Consider the following 20,569-nt stretch of genomic DNA (forward strand, 5'->3'; position numbering starts at 1 on the left):
AGCTAGCTGTCGAGATCAACGTCAGAAAACTCCACGTGAAGACTGATAACAAAACGGTGGCATCGTTGCTTCAGGCAAAAGAGAAAAGTTTGGCTGCCATGGGGCCAAGGGTGCAAGAGATTAAAGACATGTTTTGTTTTTTCGACGAGGTGAAAGTTTCATGGGTTGGTCGTTCTGCGAATTCCGCCGCGCATAAATTAGCAAAAGTAGGAGTAGGAGATGAACTTTGTAAGGTTTGGCTTATGGTTCCCCCGGAGTTTGTACTTTCGGTGGTCTCTACGGAGATCCCATACTTGATTTAATTCCTTAAATAAAGCGGCAGTTTTCCCCCCTCAAAAAAAAAAACTTCTACTGCAGAGGTCTACATACATGCACATATACTCACCCTTATGACGCACGCACGCGCGCATCGCCTATCTCTATGAACATCTTCAAGCTACTGAGACAACATCACATCTCAAAATTGATGAAATCATCATGTGCGCCTCATAGTCGACGGGCAAAAAAAACTAACCATCTCGCATCTCACGTAATCGCAACAAACATCGCAAGAAAAAGGTACTCGTAACAAAATTGTGGCAGGCTGGGCACCGACTAATAATTGTGCGCATCATTTCTACGGCTCGGCATGCACCGGCTAATAATGCAACGTAGAGGGGGGGAAACCGGCACCACACGGCGTCGTTTTCTTGGATACTTTGGCCATGGGGACATGATCACGAGTTCAAGACACAAGGAATGAAGGAATGTGAAAAAAGGTACTGCTGCGTGGAAAATACATTTGAGCATACTGACCTTTGCCAGCCACCACTGGCTGTCCATACACACGCTGCCCTTCCGTATTTGGCATTTGGCACCAACCCCAGGTTCATTCCGGCCTTATAAAATGTACCCAAACATTGCACGTACTTCCTTCATTCCTAAATATAAGTCTTAACGATATCCATTCCTTCCCAAGGGCCCTCGCGTCGCCCCCTCCCCAGGGCGACACGGGCGGCGGCTCTGCCTCCGGCCATCGCGCCCCCTCCGCACCCCTCTCCCCTCGCCGTCACCGGTGGACCCCGCCGGGCGAAGCCTGCGCGGATCTAGCGGCGGCAGGGCCACTTCTTCCTGCCGGCTCCGGCCGCTCGCGGGGGGAAGCCCACGGCGACGGGCGGCGGATTCCATCCGGCGTTCGGCGCTTGGCGGCGGCTGCGGGCAGGGGGTGGGGCGCTGGGGCGGCGGCCTCGGTCCGAGCACCGACCGTGACCTGGGCGTGGACGGCGCGCGTGTGCGAGGCGGCTCTCGGCTCTGGATGTGCATGCGGGGTGCAGATTGAAGGTCGGGAGCAGCGGCGGGCGCGGTGACTGCCGGGGCGCGGCGGGCGAGCGTGTCCGAAGCTCGAGGTGTGTTGCGGTGGAGGGATTGCTCGTCTGCTCTGCTGCTTCGCTGGAGCGGCTCCGATCCGAATCTGGCCATTGGTGGTTCCCTGATCTAGCTGCTAGTCCTTGTGATGCGTCGGTTGCTGCGGTGGTGGTGGTCGCGGTGGTGCTGCGGTGGTGGACGGCGGCTACGGCCAGGGGGTGGTGCGTGCCTGGCACGGTGGATCGTGGGATCCCGCGTCCAGAGTGAGGTCGGCCTCGGCAGGTATGGTGGATCGTGGGCGGCGGTCGATGGCGGTAGGTGGTCGGTACATGTCCAGGAGAAATCCTTGTTCTGGTCTTCATCGGAGCCAACGACGGCGGCGCCCATGGGTGTCGCGGCCTTTCTTGAAAGCGTCGTTGTGAAGGTGTGCTCCTCCTCCCCATGGCTTTGGCTCCAGAGGGAAACCTCAGATCCACTAGATCGGGCGATGGAGGCGTCCTCGCGTCTTTCTCCTCCTTGGGGGCATCGTCTCGGAGTCGGCTACGACCGAGAGACCGGTGGATGGCGGTATCTTTGCCGTGTGGTTTGCTGAGGCAGGGCGCTTGTTTCTGTTTTGGCAACAATGATGACGTCGAGAGGAGCTCGGGTCGCGGCATGGACTTTGGTAGTCGGTCGTTTCCGGCGTGTTCGAGGTGCTCTTCCGTAGGTTGCTTGGTTGCTTTGAAGTCAGAGCTGTGGTGGAGTGGATCCAGGTGGTGACGATGACAGACACTCGGTGGTCGTTTGCGGAGGGCATGATCGGCGCAAGTCCTGCATATTTCCCTTGCGATGCTCGTCATCAAGTCGGAGATGTCGATCGCTTGCGTGTGTTGCCATCTGTGGGCATGTGTCGTCATGGTTTCTGCGGCTGTTTGCGGGTCGGCTTCGATGATGGAGCTCTATGTTGAAGTCGGAGTCGCCCGTTCGGGGCAACCGGTGATGAAGATGACGCTTGCGACTCCTCGGCGGATGTCTTTCTTCTTTGCAGCTGTGTTAGATGTCAGTGGCCAGGTTGGCCGGTGGTGTCCATGTTATATGGGTTGGGTTGTATCGGTTTTAGCCTAGTTTTCCGTTAATTAACCGGGCAATTCTTTTCTTGGGCAATTCTTTTCTTCTTAATCAATGAAAATGGCAAGTCTTTTGCCTCGTTTCAAAAAATATATAAGTCTTTTTAGAGAGTGCACTACAAACTACATACGGATGTATATAAACATATTTTAAAGTGTAGATTCACTCATTTTGTTTTGTATGTGGTCCATAATGCAATCTTTAAAAAGACTTATATTTAGGAACGGTGGGAGTACATTCCACTGCATGCACCCCATAGCGTACGTTTCTACAACTTGCATTTTTTTTTTCCTTCACGTCTTGGATTTGGTAGCGCTCGTTCATGGCGGTGTCACTGCCGGCATTCGCGGTGCGTCGAGGCGAGCTGGTGCTGGTGGTGCCATCGGCGCCGACGCCGCGGGAGGTGAAGCCGCTGTCAGACATCGACGACGCGGAGGGACTCCGGAGGTTGCAAATTGCAACTTGTGGGCCCCCAGCAGCCTTGGCCCTAGGACATCGACGCGGCGGAGGGACGCCGGGCTGCATGCAGTTACAGAAGGCCGTCGGCGAGCTTGCGCGGGGCGCCGACGTGCCGACGCTGACGCCAACATGGGGCAGGGAGATCTTCATGGCGCGGCAGCACCGGCAGCCGTCGTATCCTACCCGCACCTCGAATACCACCGGGAGCCGGCGGGGGGCCGACCGGATGCTGTCGACCCATCGGGCCCGGGGCGAAACTTAAACTTAGGCCCTTAATATAGACTTCATAATAATAAATGAATATACATATGTAATATATAATAATTATTATCCATAAGACTTGAATTAATCCTATGTATGCGTATCAAATAATTTATAAATATTATCTTAAAAATTTCTTCTAACATTCCTCGAAGTAAAGTGACTTCTGATAGGGTTGATGTCAATCTCATCCAATAATTTCTTGTCGATGGATAATGTTGCCAAACTATTTAACCTCTCTTGATTCAATAATCTCTTTGCGTCTGCGTGAAAGCCCAGCATCCAGCCCTTCACTTTCTTTGACATAGGCCCATAGGCTGGGGCCCCTGGTTTTGGGGGGGCCGGGGCGGCCGCCCCCTCTGCCCCTCCCCAGGGCGTCGACGCGCCCCGACGACATGGTGTGCGTCCCGTTCTTCTTCGGGCTCCGAGAGATCTCGGGGCTGCGGCAGTGGGCACCACCCCACATGCGCGACGACTTCTCCCGGTTCGAGCTCGTGGCCGCCTCTATGTGGCGCAGCAGCACAGCCGTGCTTGGCTACACAACCGACAAGGAGGTGCGCCTGTCTTTCATCATCAACGTTCGCGGCCGTGCCGGCACCCCTCTCCCGGAAGGCTTCTACGGGAACGCGTTCGCGTACTCCACCGCGGCGACCACCGCCGGGGAGCTCTGCGGCGGGGGCCTCGGGCACACGCTGGAGCTGGTGAAGAAGGCCAAGTCAGTAGTGACATACGACTACCTGCTGTCGGTGGCGGACCTGATGGTGCTCATGGGGCGGCCGTTGTTCGCCTGTCGCGAATGTACATCATGTCGGACGTGAGCCACGCCGGGTTCAAGAGCGTGGACTTCGGGTGGGGGGAGGCCGTGTACGGTGGCCCTGCCAAGGGAGGCGAAGGACCGATCCCCGGCGTCGCCAACTACTTCTTGTGGTCGAAGAATGGCAAGGGGGAGGAGGGCACCCTGGTGCCCATCTCCCTGCCCAAGAACGTCATGGAGAGGTTCCAGCTCGAGGTGGCAGGCCTAACGGCCGAGCTCTAGCGGAGCTTTACGTGACAACCCCAAAATAAATGTGTGTGTCATCTAAAAAATGTTCACACATTTTTTTAAATGTACGTGACATTTTTAAAACTTAAAAAAAATTATGGAGAAAAACTGTTACAAAATGCTCATGTAATTCAAACAAAATGGTGTGTACCATTCAAAAATATATATATTACATTTCATAAAATGTCCGCACATTTCAAAGAAAATGTTTTGACATTTGATAAAAAATATACAATATAAAATAAATGTCACAGTTTTAAAATATATTTCATGTCATAAAAAATGCTTCAACGTGTATTTGAAATATTTAACACATATTGGAAAAGGAATATTAAAACATGTATATGAAACAGTTTTAATTATATATTTAAAAATGTTAAAAATATATCAAAACATCATTTAGATGTATATACAAAAAATGTACAATGCGTATGGAAAAAAATAAACATCAAAACATATATTTGAAAAAATTAACCATATATATATATGATTGTTAAGCATATATCAAAAAATGTTTTAGATGGATAAAAAAATGTACAATTTGTCTGAAAAAAAACAGGCATCAAAACATTTATTTGCAAAAAATGTTAACCATGTATTTAAAAAATGTTAAACGTGTAAGAAAAGCAAAGAAAGCAGATGCAAACAGTGAAAAACGGATTAAAAAACCCGTTGAAAACCGACACCAAAAACCAAAAAAAGAAGGAAGAATGTCTACAAAAATACAAGAAAAGAGAATTAAAAGCCAATGAAAACCATAATACTGACAAAACTCTGTAAAAATCGATGGAACCATTAAATAAAAACATAGAAAAAGAAACAAAAAGAAAAACCGGTAAAAATTTGACATGTCCAGCCAGTTAAACAGTAAAGAAGAAGAAAAACCGGACCCGAGCAGTGACCCAAGCGAGTGAACGTGCTGAGAACCTGATTTCCGAGACGGGCCATACGCAAGGACGCCAGAGGCGCGATGTAATAGGAATCGGTATAGGCGATATATAGTTGTCGTTTTCTTTCCTACTTTTTTTTGTCCGTGCAACAAGTCGTCGAGGAATCGCATAGATCACTCGCTCCTGAACTGTCCCAACTAGGCAAAAGCGAGTGAACGTGCTGAGAACCTGATTTCCAGGCCGGGCCAAACTCACGGACGCCAAAGGCACGATGTAATAGGAATCGGGACGGGCGATATATAGTTGTCATGGTATTTCCTACTTTTTTTTTGTCTATGCAACAAGTTGTCGAGGAATTGCATAGAGCGCTCGCTTGTGAACAGTCCCAACTAGGCGAATCGCTACCTAGTTCGGGCAGGTGGCGTATGTTCTTGCTATCGACCCAGCTGCACCATCACACCATTAAATTGATGCTTCAAGCGTGATCAAGGAGGCGTGAAACTCCAAAGAAGCCAACAAACAATAGGGTTAGCGCCAACAATGGTATATCAGCGAGCTCCAGTCCGGAAGCTCGACCAGACGCAATTAGAGCCCTATGTTGAAACTATCACAATCTGGCAACATTGCGACAATCGAGGAGTTTCGTGAACTTGTGAAGCACGTTCCCTTGCGGTTCTTTGTGACGTCAAAACTCAAATACAAAAGACAGACTGAGGCTCTAGCCTCGAGTTTAGCTTTTCGTAAAGCCTTTGATGTAAGCAATTTTTTGATAAATAAGGATGTCTTTATTGACACATAATGAAGCATCAAGTGAATACAAACACAATAAACAAACACTTGGTCTTTGATGCGTGGCAAGCAGCAAGCTCAGCTAATTCGGCTAGGGAGTTGCAACATAAGCTTCTTTCACTGTATGGTACGATCGAAAGGTGGGACTAGCAAACTTTCGACCACATCTGAAAGGAGATACATGATTTGATGCACAAGTTGACAAAGGGCGTGTTCTTGCATTGCATACATGTCTCAGTTGGGCCTGATTGAGGAAAAACAAGGGAAAAAAATCATCATCTGCACATTGTTTGGTTGCGCATCTAGGTTTCTTGCATTAAGGGATCATTGTGGCATGACGTTTGGTGTCCTGCATTGGCTCGGCTCATGCAACTGCACGGTATTCGTCTCTCTATCTCCTAATTTTCTACCAACGGTCTGAAACAATTGTTGTTGTTGTTGTTGTTCTGAAACAATGCGCATTGGCATATTTCAAGTACTGGGACTTTCCAGGGGCATGTTTCAAAATTAGAGAATAATAATGGCATTTCTCAAAACCAAAAACTTTGTAATGGCAGATATCAAATTCATCAACACTCTACATGACCCGCCGAAGCCGGTGTATGCAACGGGTACTAAAGAGATCAAGGAACGGAGCAATCAGCTTCCATCTGGAAAGCATGAAGTGAACATGGAGACAAACAGAGTCGCTCGGAGCTCTGTTCCGAAGGAGCTTTTTTTTTCGAAACGGACTTCCGTAGTAGTGTTTGGTTAGTTTTTTTAATTCATTGGAGACAACAGTTATTCATGTTTGGTTAGCTAGTCCGCTTGAAGGCGTAGGAATCCCCGCTATTTAAAATTCTGATGAATAACCGATATTCATGTTTGGGTGTTTACCCCTGCTTTTGTATACTTTTTTTTGGAAAAGCCTATGCCCTTTGCGACCCAATGAGCTCCTACCATCAGGCGCTCTAGAATCTACATGCCTGATTGTTCGATATCCTTCCACCATGACATTGTTCAGATGCATACGAGCTTTTGCTCGAGCGCCGAATCCAGACCAGCAATTAGCCCGAGCCCCTGGTGTGATGCGAGCGCAGCCATGCCCCACCATGGTCAAGAGAGATCATCAGCCTGGCCGGCCCATGGCGTGACTTAGCAGTACGCTGGTGCCAACCGAGAGTCACTGGTGTATGTGAGTTGTTTGTGTGCGTGCGTATGACCAGTGAGTCAGGAGAGGTGTTCGGCTACATAAGCCTGAAATTGTAACTGAAAAAGCAAGTCTGAACCGAGGAACGAAACCCTGGATTCTCCTCCACTCCTCTCTCGTTTTCTCTTCTGCTTCTTCCTCACGTCGGCTATCTATCATACCGGCAAGGGGGCGGTTACACCGCGGCGTAGCAGCATTGCGTGACCACCCAGTATGCGTTACCACTTACCAGCACGTTGAGGTGTTCCATGAGGTCTCCAGACATCATGGAAATGAGGCGATGCTTTGGTACCTTTCTCAGGCAAACCTGGACTTTGAGTTCGTTGCGGCATTCCTTTTCCTTTGCAGAACCCCTCGGTGCTGCGACAGTTCCCTCAGTTCGGCGAGAGAGCAGCGGGGGCACTGCAAATTGCACTGTACATGTTCGGTACGCAGAAGAGCTTCCCGATTGATACGGAGCAGTTGCCGCATGCATCATTTTGGATGATAACCATCACCTGGTCCTTCCTAGTTCTTTCGAAGTTAATGCTCCCAGATGATTCCTTCTACAGATGGAATGATTCTGTACCTGCGGAGAGACTGGTGGAGGTAAGCTTCTTCTAGGATGGTGCAGCCATAGTAGGACAAAGTGGAAAGTCCTAATGAAGGGCAGGATTTCTGGTTTCACTTGGTCAGGTATCATCTGCCTCGAGTCTTCAGATGCACCGCACAACCAATACTTAAAAGAAGGAAGAGATGACACTAGATTTATATATCAGAAGATTACTGGTTGGTCAATTGGCATGTCTTGTTGCAAACGAATTCTAGCATCTCATAGCATCAACATGTACAAATTTTCTTAGTAAAAGCTGATAGAAGAGGACAACATACCTAGCAAGAATCGGGTTGACTGTAAAACCTATGCCGTTGCTGTAAAAACAATGAGTTACGTGTTGCCAGGAAGCTAGTACCTTGCCTGTGTTTGTCTTCTCGAAGAAGCACCGGCTCCCCTATCCTTGGTCTCGATCTTGGAATGCCCCACTCAGAAAGTACGAAGAACGTTTCTTTGTGTTGGTAGCTGGCCTTGTCTGCTTGTTCATCTCCATCGTTTTCACTGTCACATTCTTGTTCAGGAGGGAATGACATATATTCCATAAAGATAACATGAGAGGATGTCTCTAGGAAATAGCTCCAAGCAAGAAAGTACAAGTAGAGCCAACATAGCACATGAGGCAGCAAAGTTATGTTCATTGTGTGATTAATACAGTAGCAAAGTAAAGGACGAATGAATATATCATACCTCGATGCATTTACTAATGGATGATTGGATGGAAGAAAATATATAGGGGAGACGGCATTTTCTATTTTGACATCCCGAAGTCCCAAGACTGAAACCTTATTCGTGTCACACAGATATAAGTTCTTAAGTATGTACGTTAAAGATATAAATAGTACCTCCATAGCAAACATATGTCTTTAATTATACAGGCGCAAACACAAGGGGCAGCAACATAGGTACAATATACAAAGCCTCTACTTGCACTGTGGTCTTCATCCACTTCCGCTCACAGACAGAAAATTAAACTGCTACTTCATCCTTCAAACAATTCACTAATTTTGGTTTTCCACTCCGACTCAAATTCCCTCGCATTTTGTTCTGCAGACTGTCTCTGACCTGCCAAGTGTCCATGGTACGCTCGACTAACAAACTCAAGGATCTTTACACGAAGCTCATCTCGAAGAGCTGGACTGGGTACCTTCAAGCAAATCTGGCTACTGCAAGCTTCATTGAAAGACGAAGCAAAACTCTGCAAGGGAGTCAGAGGCGGAGCCGTGTACCAGAAGTTGAGCAAGTTTATCCTTGCCTTTTTACTGGGAGACATGCTTTTTGCAACCTCCAAGGTGGACGTAACAGGTCCCCATGATGCAGATAGGTAACTCTTTATGTACCCCTTGATCAAGGATCGGCGTTTCTCAAACCACTTGGCTTTTACAGTCAGCTGTACATCTGATTGCTTGACTTCTTGAAGTATCAAATGTACGTTGTTCATCAAGAATATGAATTGGAGTCCTTTAGAAGCAGCACATTGCTTTGACTGTTTATCAATTACTGATTCTAGATCAGTAATGAGCCCAGATACTAGACCACTTGTCAAACTCATTCCCTCAACTTTCAACAGACTGTCAGTGTAATCATGAGATAGAATCGTATCAAGTGAACCTTTATGCTTCACTAGGAGCATGATGTATCTCATGAGGTACCCACATATCGGCAGGATATCTCCATCCTGCACTACTTTTGGTGAGTTGTATGTCTGAATTAAGCCTTTAAGTTCTTTAAGTATTCCCCTTACAGAGTCCTCCAGTTCTTGAAGAACATCTCTGATGGATTTTGTAGAGAAGACTTTCCTGAGAGTGGGGGCAGCATCTATGAGTGCTGTGTACATGTTCAATACACAGAATAGCTTCTCTGGTGACTTCCGCACCTCATGGTCAGATACAATTGAAGCAACAGTGAACAGACGCCTAATAGGTTTTTTCACTGCTTCTGAAAGGTCATCATGTGTAAATCCATTGCATGCACGATGATTCTGCATGAGGAGCTGCATCTGCAATGTCTTGAGAACACTGACAATATACTCCAACACTGCAGGCCAGCTCTTGATGGATTTCCAATGTTCCTCCCCTAAATGTTGGGGATCTACTCCAATGAGTGAGTCAAAGCCACCAATTAACTGGCACCCAGTGAAGATATCACAGTATTTGATGTTGAATGCCTGGTACAAGTCCCTTGAGTGCTCAGCTAAAATTTGCTGCTTTACTAGCTCCTTAAAAGTGTCAAATGACTTGAGACCAATTATAGCATTGAATCTACAATCATTGTATATATAGGTTGAATTCATCACTAGGGAAGGGTCATCAAGATGTTCCGTGTCAAAGGTGTCGGTGGTGCTTCGAGAGTTGAAGAAAGAAGAGGATTTCGTGGTGTTACTATTACTGCCTGAGAAGTGGCAACCTACCAAAGAAGGAATGCCATGTTTCCTGTCTGTGTGCTGATGCCTGTAAATAAACGAGAGTGTAAGAAAAATGCTGATGAACAGATCACAGAAGCTAGCAACATTGTCATGTCAACAACAACAACAAAGCCTTTAGTGCCAAACAAGTTGGGGCAGGCTAGAGGTGAAACCCATAAGATCTCGCGACCAACAACATTGTCATGTCAGGGTAACAATAAATTTTATGTTTATTAATACAATCTTTTACTCTGGCAGGAAAAAAAGTACAGTCAATCATGTTCCCTTACAACCGAGAAATGGGGATATGCTGGAAAAAAAATGCCACGTGATAAAACAATGGACTTCAAATGAATGCTCGTGTCTCCTTTTATATCAAGAAAAGAACAATACCATTATGTGGTTGATTACTGGAACTGCACTTATTTTTTTTTCTATTAATAAGCAGAATATATGCCGGCAAGGTAATTTTTTTAAAGCTTGAAGTGGTACCAAAAGGGAAGGAGGTGAATTTGTTTTGTCGATTGTCATAGAGGCCTAACAGTTCAACTGTGTTCTAACCTCCCACCTGGCAGTAACATCTACGGATCTACCACGGTGTTTTGACCTGACTTGGTCTTCTGCATTGCATGTCAGGCCTTCACCAAAATGAGCAGGAGGGGCTTTGACACGACAACTATTTTGGTAGCTTGGTTCATCTGGAAGGACTGTAACAACAGGGTTTTCAACAATGAGCCCATGTTGGTAGAGCAGCTCATCGACAGAGACAAGGATGAATACAAAGCTCTGGTACATGGTGGGAGCAAAAGGTCTGTTGCGAGTTTTGGCTTAGCCTTGTACAGTTTTTATTTTATTTCAGTACAGCATTGTACAGTTTCTGTTTCTTTAGTCGTATCGTTCCTTTGGGTGCTTGGCCATTCTTGGTTTGTTCAGACTCGTTTACTATCTTAATGCATTGACATGCAGTTTCTCTGCATGGTCTAAAATATAACCTCCCAAAGAACATGCAAGGTTGATTAAGGATTTGTCCAGTACCTGCTCGCAACAAGAATTCCCTTATGAAGATACAGAATATTGCACAAGCAGTCGGCCTGTTTTTCCAAAGCATCTGCTGTCTTGCTCTGCCAGCCATGTTTTCTATATCAAAACCCAGAGGTCACATGAAATGCATTAGTAAGTTGCGGCGATATTTAATACTGCGCCAGGCTGCTACCGACACCCAGGAAACATATGTAAGTAGTAATATACCTTCTTTTAACGCCCATAACGAGTGTGGTAACCTTCTGGTCTTTGACTACCTCCCCAAGTCCAACGACCACATCATCTTTGTCAATTATGAGTATCTCTGCTTTGACCTAAAAGAAATGCACAATATCAGTGTCCTACTCCTTCCTTAAAAAATATGCATTGTATACAAAAGAACAGAGCTGCGGACTAATCATTTCAGTTTCAGCATTCACCTTATACATCTGCAAGCATTCCTCTAAGTTCTTCTCGATCATGTTTCTCTCACTTATCCTGTGCTCTCTAACATGATCTTCTGTCAACTTACTTGCTGGCACTGAAGCTCCCAATACGGCTGAAACAAACAGCTACAAAATGTTAAGAGGTGAAAAATATCTGTAAATTTTCTCCAAGCAGCATGACTACTTGTGATTCATTAGAATCAAGGGGTTACATAACATCAGACAAACTAGAAGCAGACAAAAAGAGAATTCTTACTTGGGGTACTTGGCCTGTGGATGTGGACAAGAACTAACAACATCTGTGGTGGGATGAAGTGCAAAGCCCATCGGAGAGCAAGCCAACACTGCTTAGCATCATCCCCCACTGCCAGGTGTACCTTCTCACTTGCAGGTCGAGGTACAGTTGCCAGATCCATGAGCTCAGATGTCCTTTATTTCCTTTAGTGCATTAATTAACAACATTCATGCACATGTTAGCTCCACCTGTACTTAGAATCCCCCAGATGGTCTGTGTTCTGTGGTTTATTGTCTGCGCAGATGCGCAATGCCTTCTGTTGATGGTAGATTATTGTTTTAAAGATGGAGTTAAGTTTCTCTTAGGTCACTAGGAAACAAAGAATAACTCCAAACCACAATGGCTTATCTGGACAGCATATTCTCATTTTGAAGGAATAATTCTATGGAGTGTAGGGCAAGTTTCTGTCAGCTTCAAGGAAATTTCCGAATCCGAATAGGACAATAAGGAGAGGTAAAACAAAAGTTCTGATGCTCAATGCATCATATCTGTCTAGTTCTGTACGTCGGGTACAATGATCATCCTTGTTAACACAGACAGAACGGCGTATTCACAAACACTTTTAGTTGCTACTAGCTCCATTCCAAAATGGATGATGCTTTAGGTGTGCAGTCAAACTTCTCTATCTTTGAAAAGTAATAATTAGTAACACAATTTTAGTTGGTTATGTTGAAATTGTACTCATTAGGTTTGTCGTGCATAGGTTTCATAATATTTCCCGACTCCTTTACACACCGTATTCATATAAAACTAACAGTAAAATTAGCACTGACCATGAAAAGCCAAAATGGCATCTAGTTTGGAACAGAAAAGGTACAATTAAGTACAAACTTGATTTATATGGCAACCAGATACCCCTAATTCTTTCCCACAAAACAAAAAGATACCCCTGATTCTTTCCCCGTGATTCCCCTATTTCACTCCCCAATGGAGTTGAATCACACCTTATGGTCCCGAAATGGACAAATATTTTGGCGAAGGATGCCCACATTACAAAAACGTCTCATGTCAAGTAAAGAATGGCAACTCCTACAATATGGCACACGATAATGAGGAAACAAGGATTTCAGTACAACTTGTAGTATGCCAGCAATTTATGTAGAACATACACATTATTTCAATTTCAAACATTTATATGAATGGTGTTGATGTTTACTATCGGAAACAACTACACAATTTACAGGGAGCGATAATCTATTTATCCTGTTGATATGGCAGCATTTACATTGCAGTAACTAGTTAGTGTCTCACAAAACCTGTGGTATGCTCTCTCTTGAAACACTTGCATTAACACTTGATCTTCACCTTTCTGGGATTATACCTTCCGAGAGTCATACATCTTAGAGATTAACTGAAATGCCAAAGCAAAGCAACTTCATGGGTAAGTGAAGTGACAGATGGAGACTCCATATGTTGGCAGGCAATGCATTCAAATTAGGTTTTTAAACTATGACCACAAGAGCTTCTACTCCATAAGTTCCAGCGGATTTAGCTTGCGGTACATAAGTAGGCCATGCCTTCGAATGATCAACCGCATTTGCATTGGCCAGTAGATAGTGGTTGCTTCTTCACAAAGCTTTGGAGTTCCCAAGAATCTCATCAAGACATTCCAATTCTATTTGTAGGTATGCTTTCAGGTGTACGTAGAGTGTTAGCTTCATGTATGAAATCCAGATATTGGCTCCATAACCACACACAAACCTAGCAGAGGTGAACAGAAGATGAACTGTGAGGAACACCATGGTCCAGAATCCAAATCCTAAAAATAAAAATTGATGATGGTGATAAACCATGAACCAAGGTATGAAATACTTAAGTAACATTTTAACCAATTGCATTGCCAAATGGAATTAAAAAAAAATGACAAATTCAAATTTCCCCCTCAATGCAGCTAGTATCATACTATTCTGCTACCAACGTAATGGAAGCTAGAGATGGGATGTAGTTGAATGAAAAATGGAACCAAGAGGGACTTCTGCAGAAGCAGTGACTTTTCTTAGTTTTTGGTCATCAAACTAACACAGCAGCTATCGAAGACCAAAGACAGGGATAAACTGGGGCATACTCTAATTGGTGCTACCTAGCTTTTGTTGAAGGCACAACACTGCGATGCCAGAAGTTACTAGCTCTTGTTATTGCCTGAGTCTTACCAGTTAAGTAATTTCATCAGCGACTTGCTGTCAATATGTACTAATCTGTTGCAAGACAATAAATCCTCACGGAGGTAAAACAACAATCCCACCAGCTAGTGGACCCTAATTACAAGCAAACTACCCCAAGACAGTAATCCTAGTCGACAACTAAATTAGTGCAAAATAAAAGAATAGAATAAGAAAGATGTGCACTAGACAGTAAAGATTCAAAGTAAACACAGGTTGATACGCTAGTGTGTGGAACACTAAATATATTTATTTTTTACAGTGGCCACCATTTAAAGCTCCTAACCATAAAGATATCAAGGGTTATCAGAGTGATCCTCAAGGACCTCTGATTGGTTAACTCTAGCATATAGAATAAATATGTTCATGACTAGTTTTAAAGACTAAAATCATAAAACACTGCAAAAAGATCAAGCAATACATCATTGTATTGTAAGAGAACATACCGTGCAACAACTAGCACAAGCCATACAATCAATATACTGTGATTTGGGAGATAAAGGCAATCTTCTCCCACTCTGGACCTTGCCTCTCAAGTAACCCTTCAGTCAACCTCGAGTCGCACTCAACCAAATGAAGGAATTCCAGGGATGGTGGGATACTGCTCGGCAATGACTGAAACCCTGGGCAGTGTGATATACTCAGTTTATTAAGAGATGTCATTCTCTCCATCTCAGAAGGTAGGGACACTGCTGTGACCATTGGACACCTCTCAATGATCAAACTTTTCAGGAAAATGGAGCTTTCCAAGGTAGCCAAGGAGGAAAGGTTCAGGCAATTCTCAAAGCACAAGTGTTGAAGTGTTGTAAAATACCTTGAACCAACTGGCAAGGCAAATGATTTGATATTCTTGCAGTCAATTATCTCTAAGGAAGCGAGAACAGTTAAGTGTTGCAAACACAAATTAAGATTTGCATCATCCATGTCGCACTGCCACAACCGTAGTTTTCTTAGTGATGTTAGGAACTTAAATTTTTCGGCAGCCACTGATCCCCAACAACCCCTAATGTTTAGAACCTCGGTAGCTTCAAGGTGTTGCTGATGTAATAAGAACCCTTCACTCAGAATACTCGTGGAAGAAATTTCCAACATGAATTTGCTTGATCTAGATGAACAATGAGGGGACAACTTGAGATGTGAAACTTTACTTCGTTCTACCGTCACTCTTTTTATTGTACAAGGAAGCAAGGGCACTTCATCCAACTTTGGACAGTTTGAAATCTTCAACTTTTGCAGGGAAGGGAGAAATGAGCTACCAGTTTCTCCTGTCCAGCGAACTAAATTCGGCATGTCATCAAATTCAAGATCCTTTAGAGATTGAAATGCCATCAAGCCACCATAGAACGAAGGGCCAATTTCAGCAACAGAATTCATTTCCTTCAGGTGCAACACCCTCAGAGATGGAAGCTGCCCCAGAGGAGGAAGCCACTTCCACCTTCTGCAATTAGCTAGATACAGGCATTTCAGGTGGGACAACATTTTCAGCTGCAACCACCTCGGCGATGATGCCCCTTTGTACCTTGCAATGTGAAGTTCTTCCAGATTGGGATGAGGTTGTAAGCAGTTCAATACTTCAGCATCTATGTTGGGACCAAAATCTAAATTGGCAACACTCCATTCAAATTTTAAAATGTTCACATGTTGCTTATTCGCCAATTGAGCTTCACAAGCTTCCTCTTTGCATTGAACATTTTCCAGATTCTTGATGCTAAGAAGCCCATGAAGATCCTTCATATCCTTCAACTCTTCTAAGGTTCGACCCTTTTCCTTTTTAACATGGAACTCAACAGAACCTTGAAGGTTAACCAGACTACCAATACCTCTTATTGTTGAGATGTATTTTGATTCGATGCCAAGATATCGCAAGCTGGTCAACTGGTGCATACCCTCAGGAAATCCATCAAGCTGGCACTTCTTCGGAATATCAAGAGTCTGAAGATGCAGTAATCTGCTCACAGATTCAGGTATGGTCTTGATAGTATCAGGAAGTGCTATGTAGCGTAGATGAGTTAGTACGTCAATTGCTTCAGGTAACTTGGATATATCACATCCGGTAAAATCCAATGTGCGCACATTCTTTATCTCAGCGAGAAAACCATCTGGGATAGGACTCGGGGGCATCAAAGGATCTCTAAACACAATCAGTGTCCTTAATCTCTTCAGATTATATTGGTCTTTTATCTTTCCTAAACAGTTACTTGAAACTGACAAGTGTCTGATGGTTGGCAGTATGTTTTTGGACATGTCACCTTCGACCCTCCCACAATCACCATCAGAAACCATTTGTGCCAAGTCATGAATCAAGTCATGCATGAGATAGAGCCTTTTGTTTCCTTGCTTGACCATCTGAAAGAATGACCTTGACAAAAGTTGTTTGAAATACTCTTTACCACAATCCTCCATGCTTCTGCCATTTTCCATCTGAATGAAACCTTGTGATATCCACATCCTAACAAGCTTCTTAGGCTCAAACTTCCAATTCTTCGGAAATATACTGCAATATGCAAAGCAACACTGCAGGTGTGGTGGCAGATGGTAATAGCTAGACAAAAGTGTGGTGACAACGTCACTGTGAATATCTGTCTCCAAGATACTGTTCCAATACCTTGCCGTTCGATCACCATTAAGCATCCCGCCAATAACTTTAGCTGCAAGAGGGGATCCTCCTAGCTTCAAAGCAATCTTTCTCCCAATCTCCTCCAACTGCAGATATTCACAACTTTTCTCACAACCCAATGCGTGCTTCTTGAGCAACAACCAATGCTCTTCAGTACACAATCCAGCCAGCATCATTGGGATCCTTACACCTAGCATGTCAGCCACCATCTTCATGCGTGTAGTCACAACTATTCTGCTATCTTGCTGACCATTCTTCAGAGGTGATAGTAGCTCCTTCCACTGGTCCACGTTCTGCCAAATCTTCCTTCCACTATCATCCCAAACATCATCAAGGATGAGCAAGAACCTCTTCCCTTCAACAGCAGAACGCAGCAAGCCTTGCAGAGAATCAAAATTGACTAACCCAGGATAGTCCTTCGACTCCTTCCCCTTTGTAGCCGCCTGCAGTATCTCCCTAGTAAGCTGCATTAGATTCATACAGCTCGAGACGCGCACCCACATCTGGAGATCGAAGTGAACCTGGATGTTCACATGATTGAAGGCCATCTGCGCCAGCGTCGTCTTGCCAATGCCACCATCGCCAACAATGGCAACAACCGGGACACCCTGGTTCCCGAGTTGAGCAGGGCCAGGGTCACTACACCCCACTAACCTTTCCATCAGTTCGGCGAGCTCGCGGCCCCGGCCAAAGAGAGTGTCGTCGACCGGGACGGCAGAGCTAAAGTTCACGGCTGGTTCGTAACCAAGCCGCGGAGAGGCGGCCGCGTCCAGCTTGACGAGGTGGGCGATCTCAGCGTACGCCGCGGAGGCGGCGACGAGATTCTCTAGGACGGAGGGGAGCCGACTGAGGGGCTCGTCGGAGCGGAATAGGCGGCGGCAGAGGGAGAGGGAGAAGTCGAGGATGCGGCGGAGCTTATGGCGTGGGGCGGCGAGGGAGTCGGCGAGGCGGCCGTAGTGGATGTCGTCGAGGAGGTCGTCGGCGTCGTGGGCCGCGTCCCTAAGGCGGTGGAGCCAGGCGACGAGGGCGGGGTCGGAGGGCCGGCGCCGAGCGCGCTCGACGTCGGCGGCGTTCATCTGGAGGCGGAGGAGCTCGCCAGAGAGGCGCGCGAGGTCGGCGGGCGCGTCCCCGGATCCCCCCGGGAGGTAGCGAGCGAGGTCGTCGGCGAACGACCTGGCCCGGTCGCCCAGGCACTGCAGCAGCGGCGACACCAGCCACCCCGCCGCCGCGCCGGCCGCGGCGGTCGCGGTCGATGGAACCATGTCAGGGGTCGAGGCGGCTGTGCTTGCTGGTGGTCCCGAAGATGAGAGTGGCGCGGTGGGAGGGGCCGAGGCGCCGCCGCGTCCATGGTGATGTAGGGGATCCGGGGGGGAACGGCGAGGCCGCGCGGCCTTGGAAACTTCGAACAAAATCGAAACTTGGACGAAGTTTGGCTGCTTCTCGTCTCCTTTCTCGTTCGTCACGATAGGACAAGAGAGGTTCACATCGGGAATTTCGTTGGGCCGGGTCTCCTACGGCCAATTTACCTCTGGCCTGGCCTATTGTGTGTGTACCGGGCCGTTTGTATGTACTGAGTTCATCACTTCACTTGCAGCCCATTGTTTAGCTAGAAAGAACTGGTGGCCCAGCTTTGGTGTAACTTCATGTGTGCTCACAGGATCAACTAGTTGACGAGCGCTCCTTTGGGAGCCACACAACGATCAGCGCAACCTAGCACGCTCCCAGCCGCCTGCCACGTGTGGCGGTCTTGGCACTCCCTCCGGATTTTTTTTCCTGCAGGCGTTTTCGGTTTTTTAAACGTTTTTTTCTGGGGGTTTTCGACGTTTTGGTTTTTCACTTGTCTTCCTTAGCTTTTGGATAAAAAGAAATTAAAAAAATGTGCGAAAAAATGTGTTTTCTTTTTTTCTTTCATGAGTCACGATTTGCTTTCGTGAGAGGCACAGTTTTGCTTTCGCTAGAGTCACGGCCGTGCCTCTCGGAAACAAAAAAAAAATGTATTTTTTGTTTTTTTTCTTCCGCGAGAGGCACAACCGTGCCTCTCGAAAACAAAAAAAACATGTTTTCTTTTTTTTTTCTTCCGCAAGAGGCAGTGGTTGTGCTTTCGCAAGAGTCACAGCCATGCCTCTTGGAAACAAAAAAAACGTGTTTTATGTTTTTTTTCTTTCACAAGAGGCACGGTTGTGCTTTCGTGAGAGGCATGGCCGTGCCTCTGAGAAACAGAGAAAAAAAACACATTTTCTGTTGTATTTCCTTCCACGAGAGGCATGGGCGTGCCTCTTTCGGAAAGTGAAAAAACTCGTGATCCCGGACGGTTTTTTCGTCCGGTTTCTTCAATGGCAAAATTTTTGTCAAAACCTATTAATATGGGATCTAGTTTTGAAGATCTCGATGCACGTAATCCAACGGTGAAAACGGTTCGAGACTCGGACGCAGGGTTTAAGAGATAAAATATTTTAAATAAACGGATCTACGAAAAAAGAAAAAAACTCTCAAATTGCGACAAGTGACGCACATGCAGCGCTCCACTTGTCAAAACCTGAGATGGTGAGAGTAATCTTTGTAATGAGTACTCCTCAATTAGTGATTTTGCCTCTCTGTTCTGTCCGAAACTTTTGTTTTCGGCGAATTGTTCTGTCCGAAACTTGCAACTTCAAAGCCTATATGGAGCATCGAACGAGCAGTGAATACAAACTGAAACTTAAGCAGGTTCATCATCTACTATCCTAATGCGACTGCAGTCACCAGGCAGAGTCCAGGTATGAGGAGCACCCCTATAGCTCAGTTATTGCGAGCTCTGACTTCCAGCCAATGTTTTAAATAGCGGGCTATGGAAAATAGCGGCGGACCTCCAAAAATAGCTATAGCGGAGTTATAACGGGCTATAGCGGGTTATTTGTGAAGGCGACCATTTAGCGGCACCCTGCTGAAAAGGCTATAACCGAGCTATAGCGGAGCTATAGCCGGCTATTTAAAACATTGCTTCCAGCTCGCCTGCAACAAAATTAAATGGGCATATAAAGGTACAGCTTTTCTCATATCAATATATACTTTGCACTAACTTAATGTTGCAAGTTTTATAAAATGAAAATATTCAAAGGTTTCGGAAAGTAGAAGAATCGGATATATGAAAAAATACCAGTGTATTTTAAAGAAGTATTCATGTATTTTTTAAATGATTTATGTACCCAGTTTAAAAGTTATTTCTGTATTTTTAAAATAGAACAATCGTTATTTGCCAATGCGATGTTCATTTTTTGAAAATAAATATGTCCATGTTGATCAAAAGAATGTTTTGTATGTGAAAAAAAGTGTTCATGCACTTTTAAAAAGCCAAAAATGTCACATATTCAAAAATAAATGTGCATGTATCACGTAAAAAATATTCATGTTCTTTACCACCAAGAATTAAAAAAAAGTGCAAAAAGGAAGAAGAAAAGAGAACAGATGGAAAAATAAAAAATAAAGTTAACAAACATAAAATGAAAATGAAAGAAAGCAATAAAAATATAAACAAGACCAAAATAAGGAAGAAAAGCATTAAAAATAGACATAAAACAAGATCCCAAGGTCTTTAAAAAAATCCAGTTCCCAAGAGTACCACAAAACTACACCGTGAAAATCCTCTTTCACAAAACTGAAAAGGACATCTTCCCTAGAAAAATCTAAAATGACACACCATGTATAAAATCATTATGTGATTCGGAGCTCTAAGGGCAACTCTACCGCAGTACACCAAATCATATCCAAAATGTTTGAACCGTGTGCTCTGGACACTTTTGGTCATCCAACAGAGGGCAATAAATTTCCGTGGAGCAGTTCTGACTTCTGACATCCAAAATCCCTCAAACTGGCACTAAATTTGGAGAGATTTGGGTGGTCCGAAGGATTCGGCTGGCCCAATTGTTAGTTGGGCCCGTCTCCCCGCAACCCCTGTTATTTTTTGACTTGATCCGCCTGG

The 20,569-nt window shown here is 45.3% G+C and overlaps 2 protein-coding genes and 1 pseudogene across 2 annotated transcripts; 1 reads left to right on the forward strand and 2 right to left on the reverse strand.

Annotated features, from left to right (window-relative positions):
- Positions 1-2,773: 2,773 nt before the first annotated feature.
- Positions 2,774-4,207, forward strand: LOC119279889 (annotated as a pseudogene).
- Positions 4,208-8,553: 4,346 nt separating this feature from the next.
- On the reverse strand, positions 8,554-11,628 carry LOC119282001 (exocyst complex component EXO70A1-like). Its single transcript, XM_037562379.1, has 4 exons — positions 11,535-11,628; positions 11,323-11,429; positions 11,110-11,211; positions 8,554-10,120 (listed from the first exon to the last, which is right to left on the reverse strand). The coding sequence occupies exons 1-4, from the start codon at positions 11,574-11,576 to the stop codon at positions 8,653-8,655; spliced, it is 1,719 nt and encodes a 572-aa protein (XP_037418276.1). The 5' UTR covers positions 11,577-11,628; the 3' UTR covers positions 8,554-8,652.
- Positions 11,629-11,802: 174 nt separating this feature from the next.
- LOC119278185 (disease resistance protein RGA2-like) lies at positions 11,803-18,016 on the reverse strand. Its single transcript, XM_037559540.1, has 2 exons — positions 14,441-18,016; positions 11,803-13,536 (listed from the first exon to the last, which is right to left on the reverse strand). Exon 1 carries the CDS (start codon positions 17,871-17,873, stop codon positions 14,469-14,471), a length of 3,405 nt encoding a protein of 1,134 aa, XP_037415437.1. The 5' UTR covers positions 17,874-18,016; the 3' UTR covers positions 11,803-13,536; positions 14,441-14,468.
- Between the last annotated feature and the right edge of the window lie 2,553 nt (positions 18,017-20,569).

Source organism: Triticum dicoccoides, chromosome 3B, assembly GCF_002162155.2.
Source record: "Triticum dicoccoides isolate Atlit2015 ecotype Zavitan chromosome 3B, WEW_v2.0, whole genome shotgun sequence".
Classification (NCBI taxonomy): domain Eukaryota; kingdom Viridiplantae; phylum Streptophyta; class Magnoliopsida; order Poales; family Poaceae; genus Triticum; species Triticum dicoccoides.

Bases quoted from the DNA above. Each gene is read 5' to 3' on its own strand.
- LOC119278185 (XM_037559540.1), bottom strand. From the start codon at position 17,873: ATGGTTCCATCGACCGCGACCGCCGCGGCCGGCGCGGCGGCGGGGTGG.
- LOC119282001 (XM_037562379.1), bottom strand. From the start codon at position 11,576: ATGATCGAGAAGAACTTAGAGGAATGCTTGCAGATGTATAAG. The intron at 11,430-11,534 runs GTGAATGCTGAA...CATTTCTTTTAG, and splicing joins AATGCTTGCAGATGTATAAG to GTCAAAGCAGAGATACTCAT. The intron at 11,212-11,322 runs GTATATTACTAC...GTTTTGATATAG, and splicing joins GTTATGGGCGTTAAAAGAAG to AAAACATGGCTGGCAGAGCA.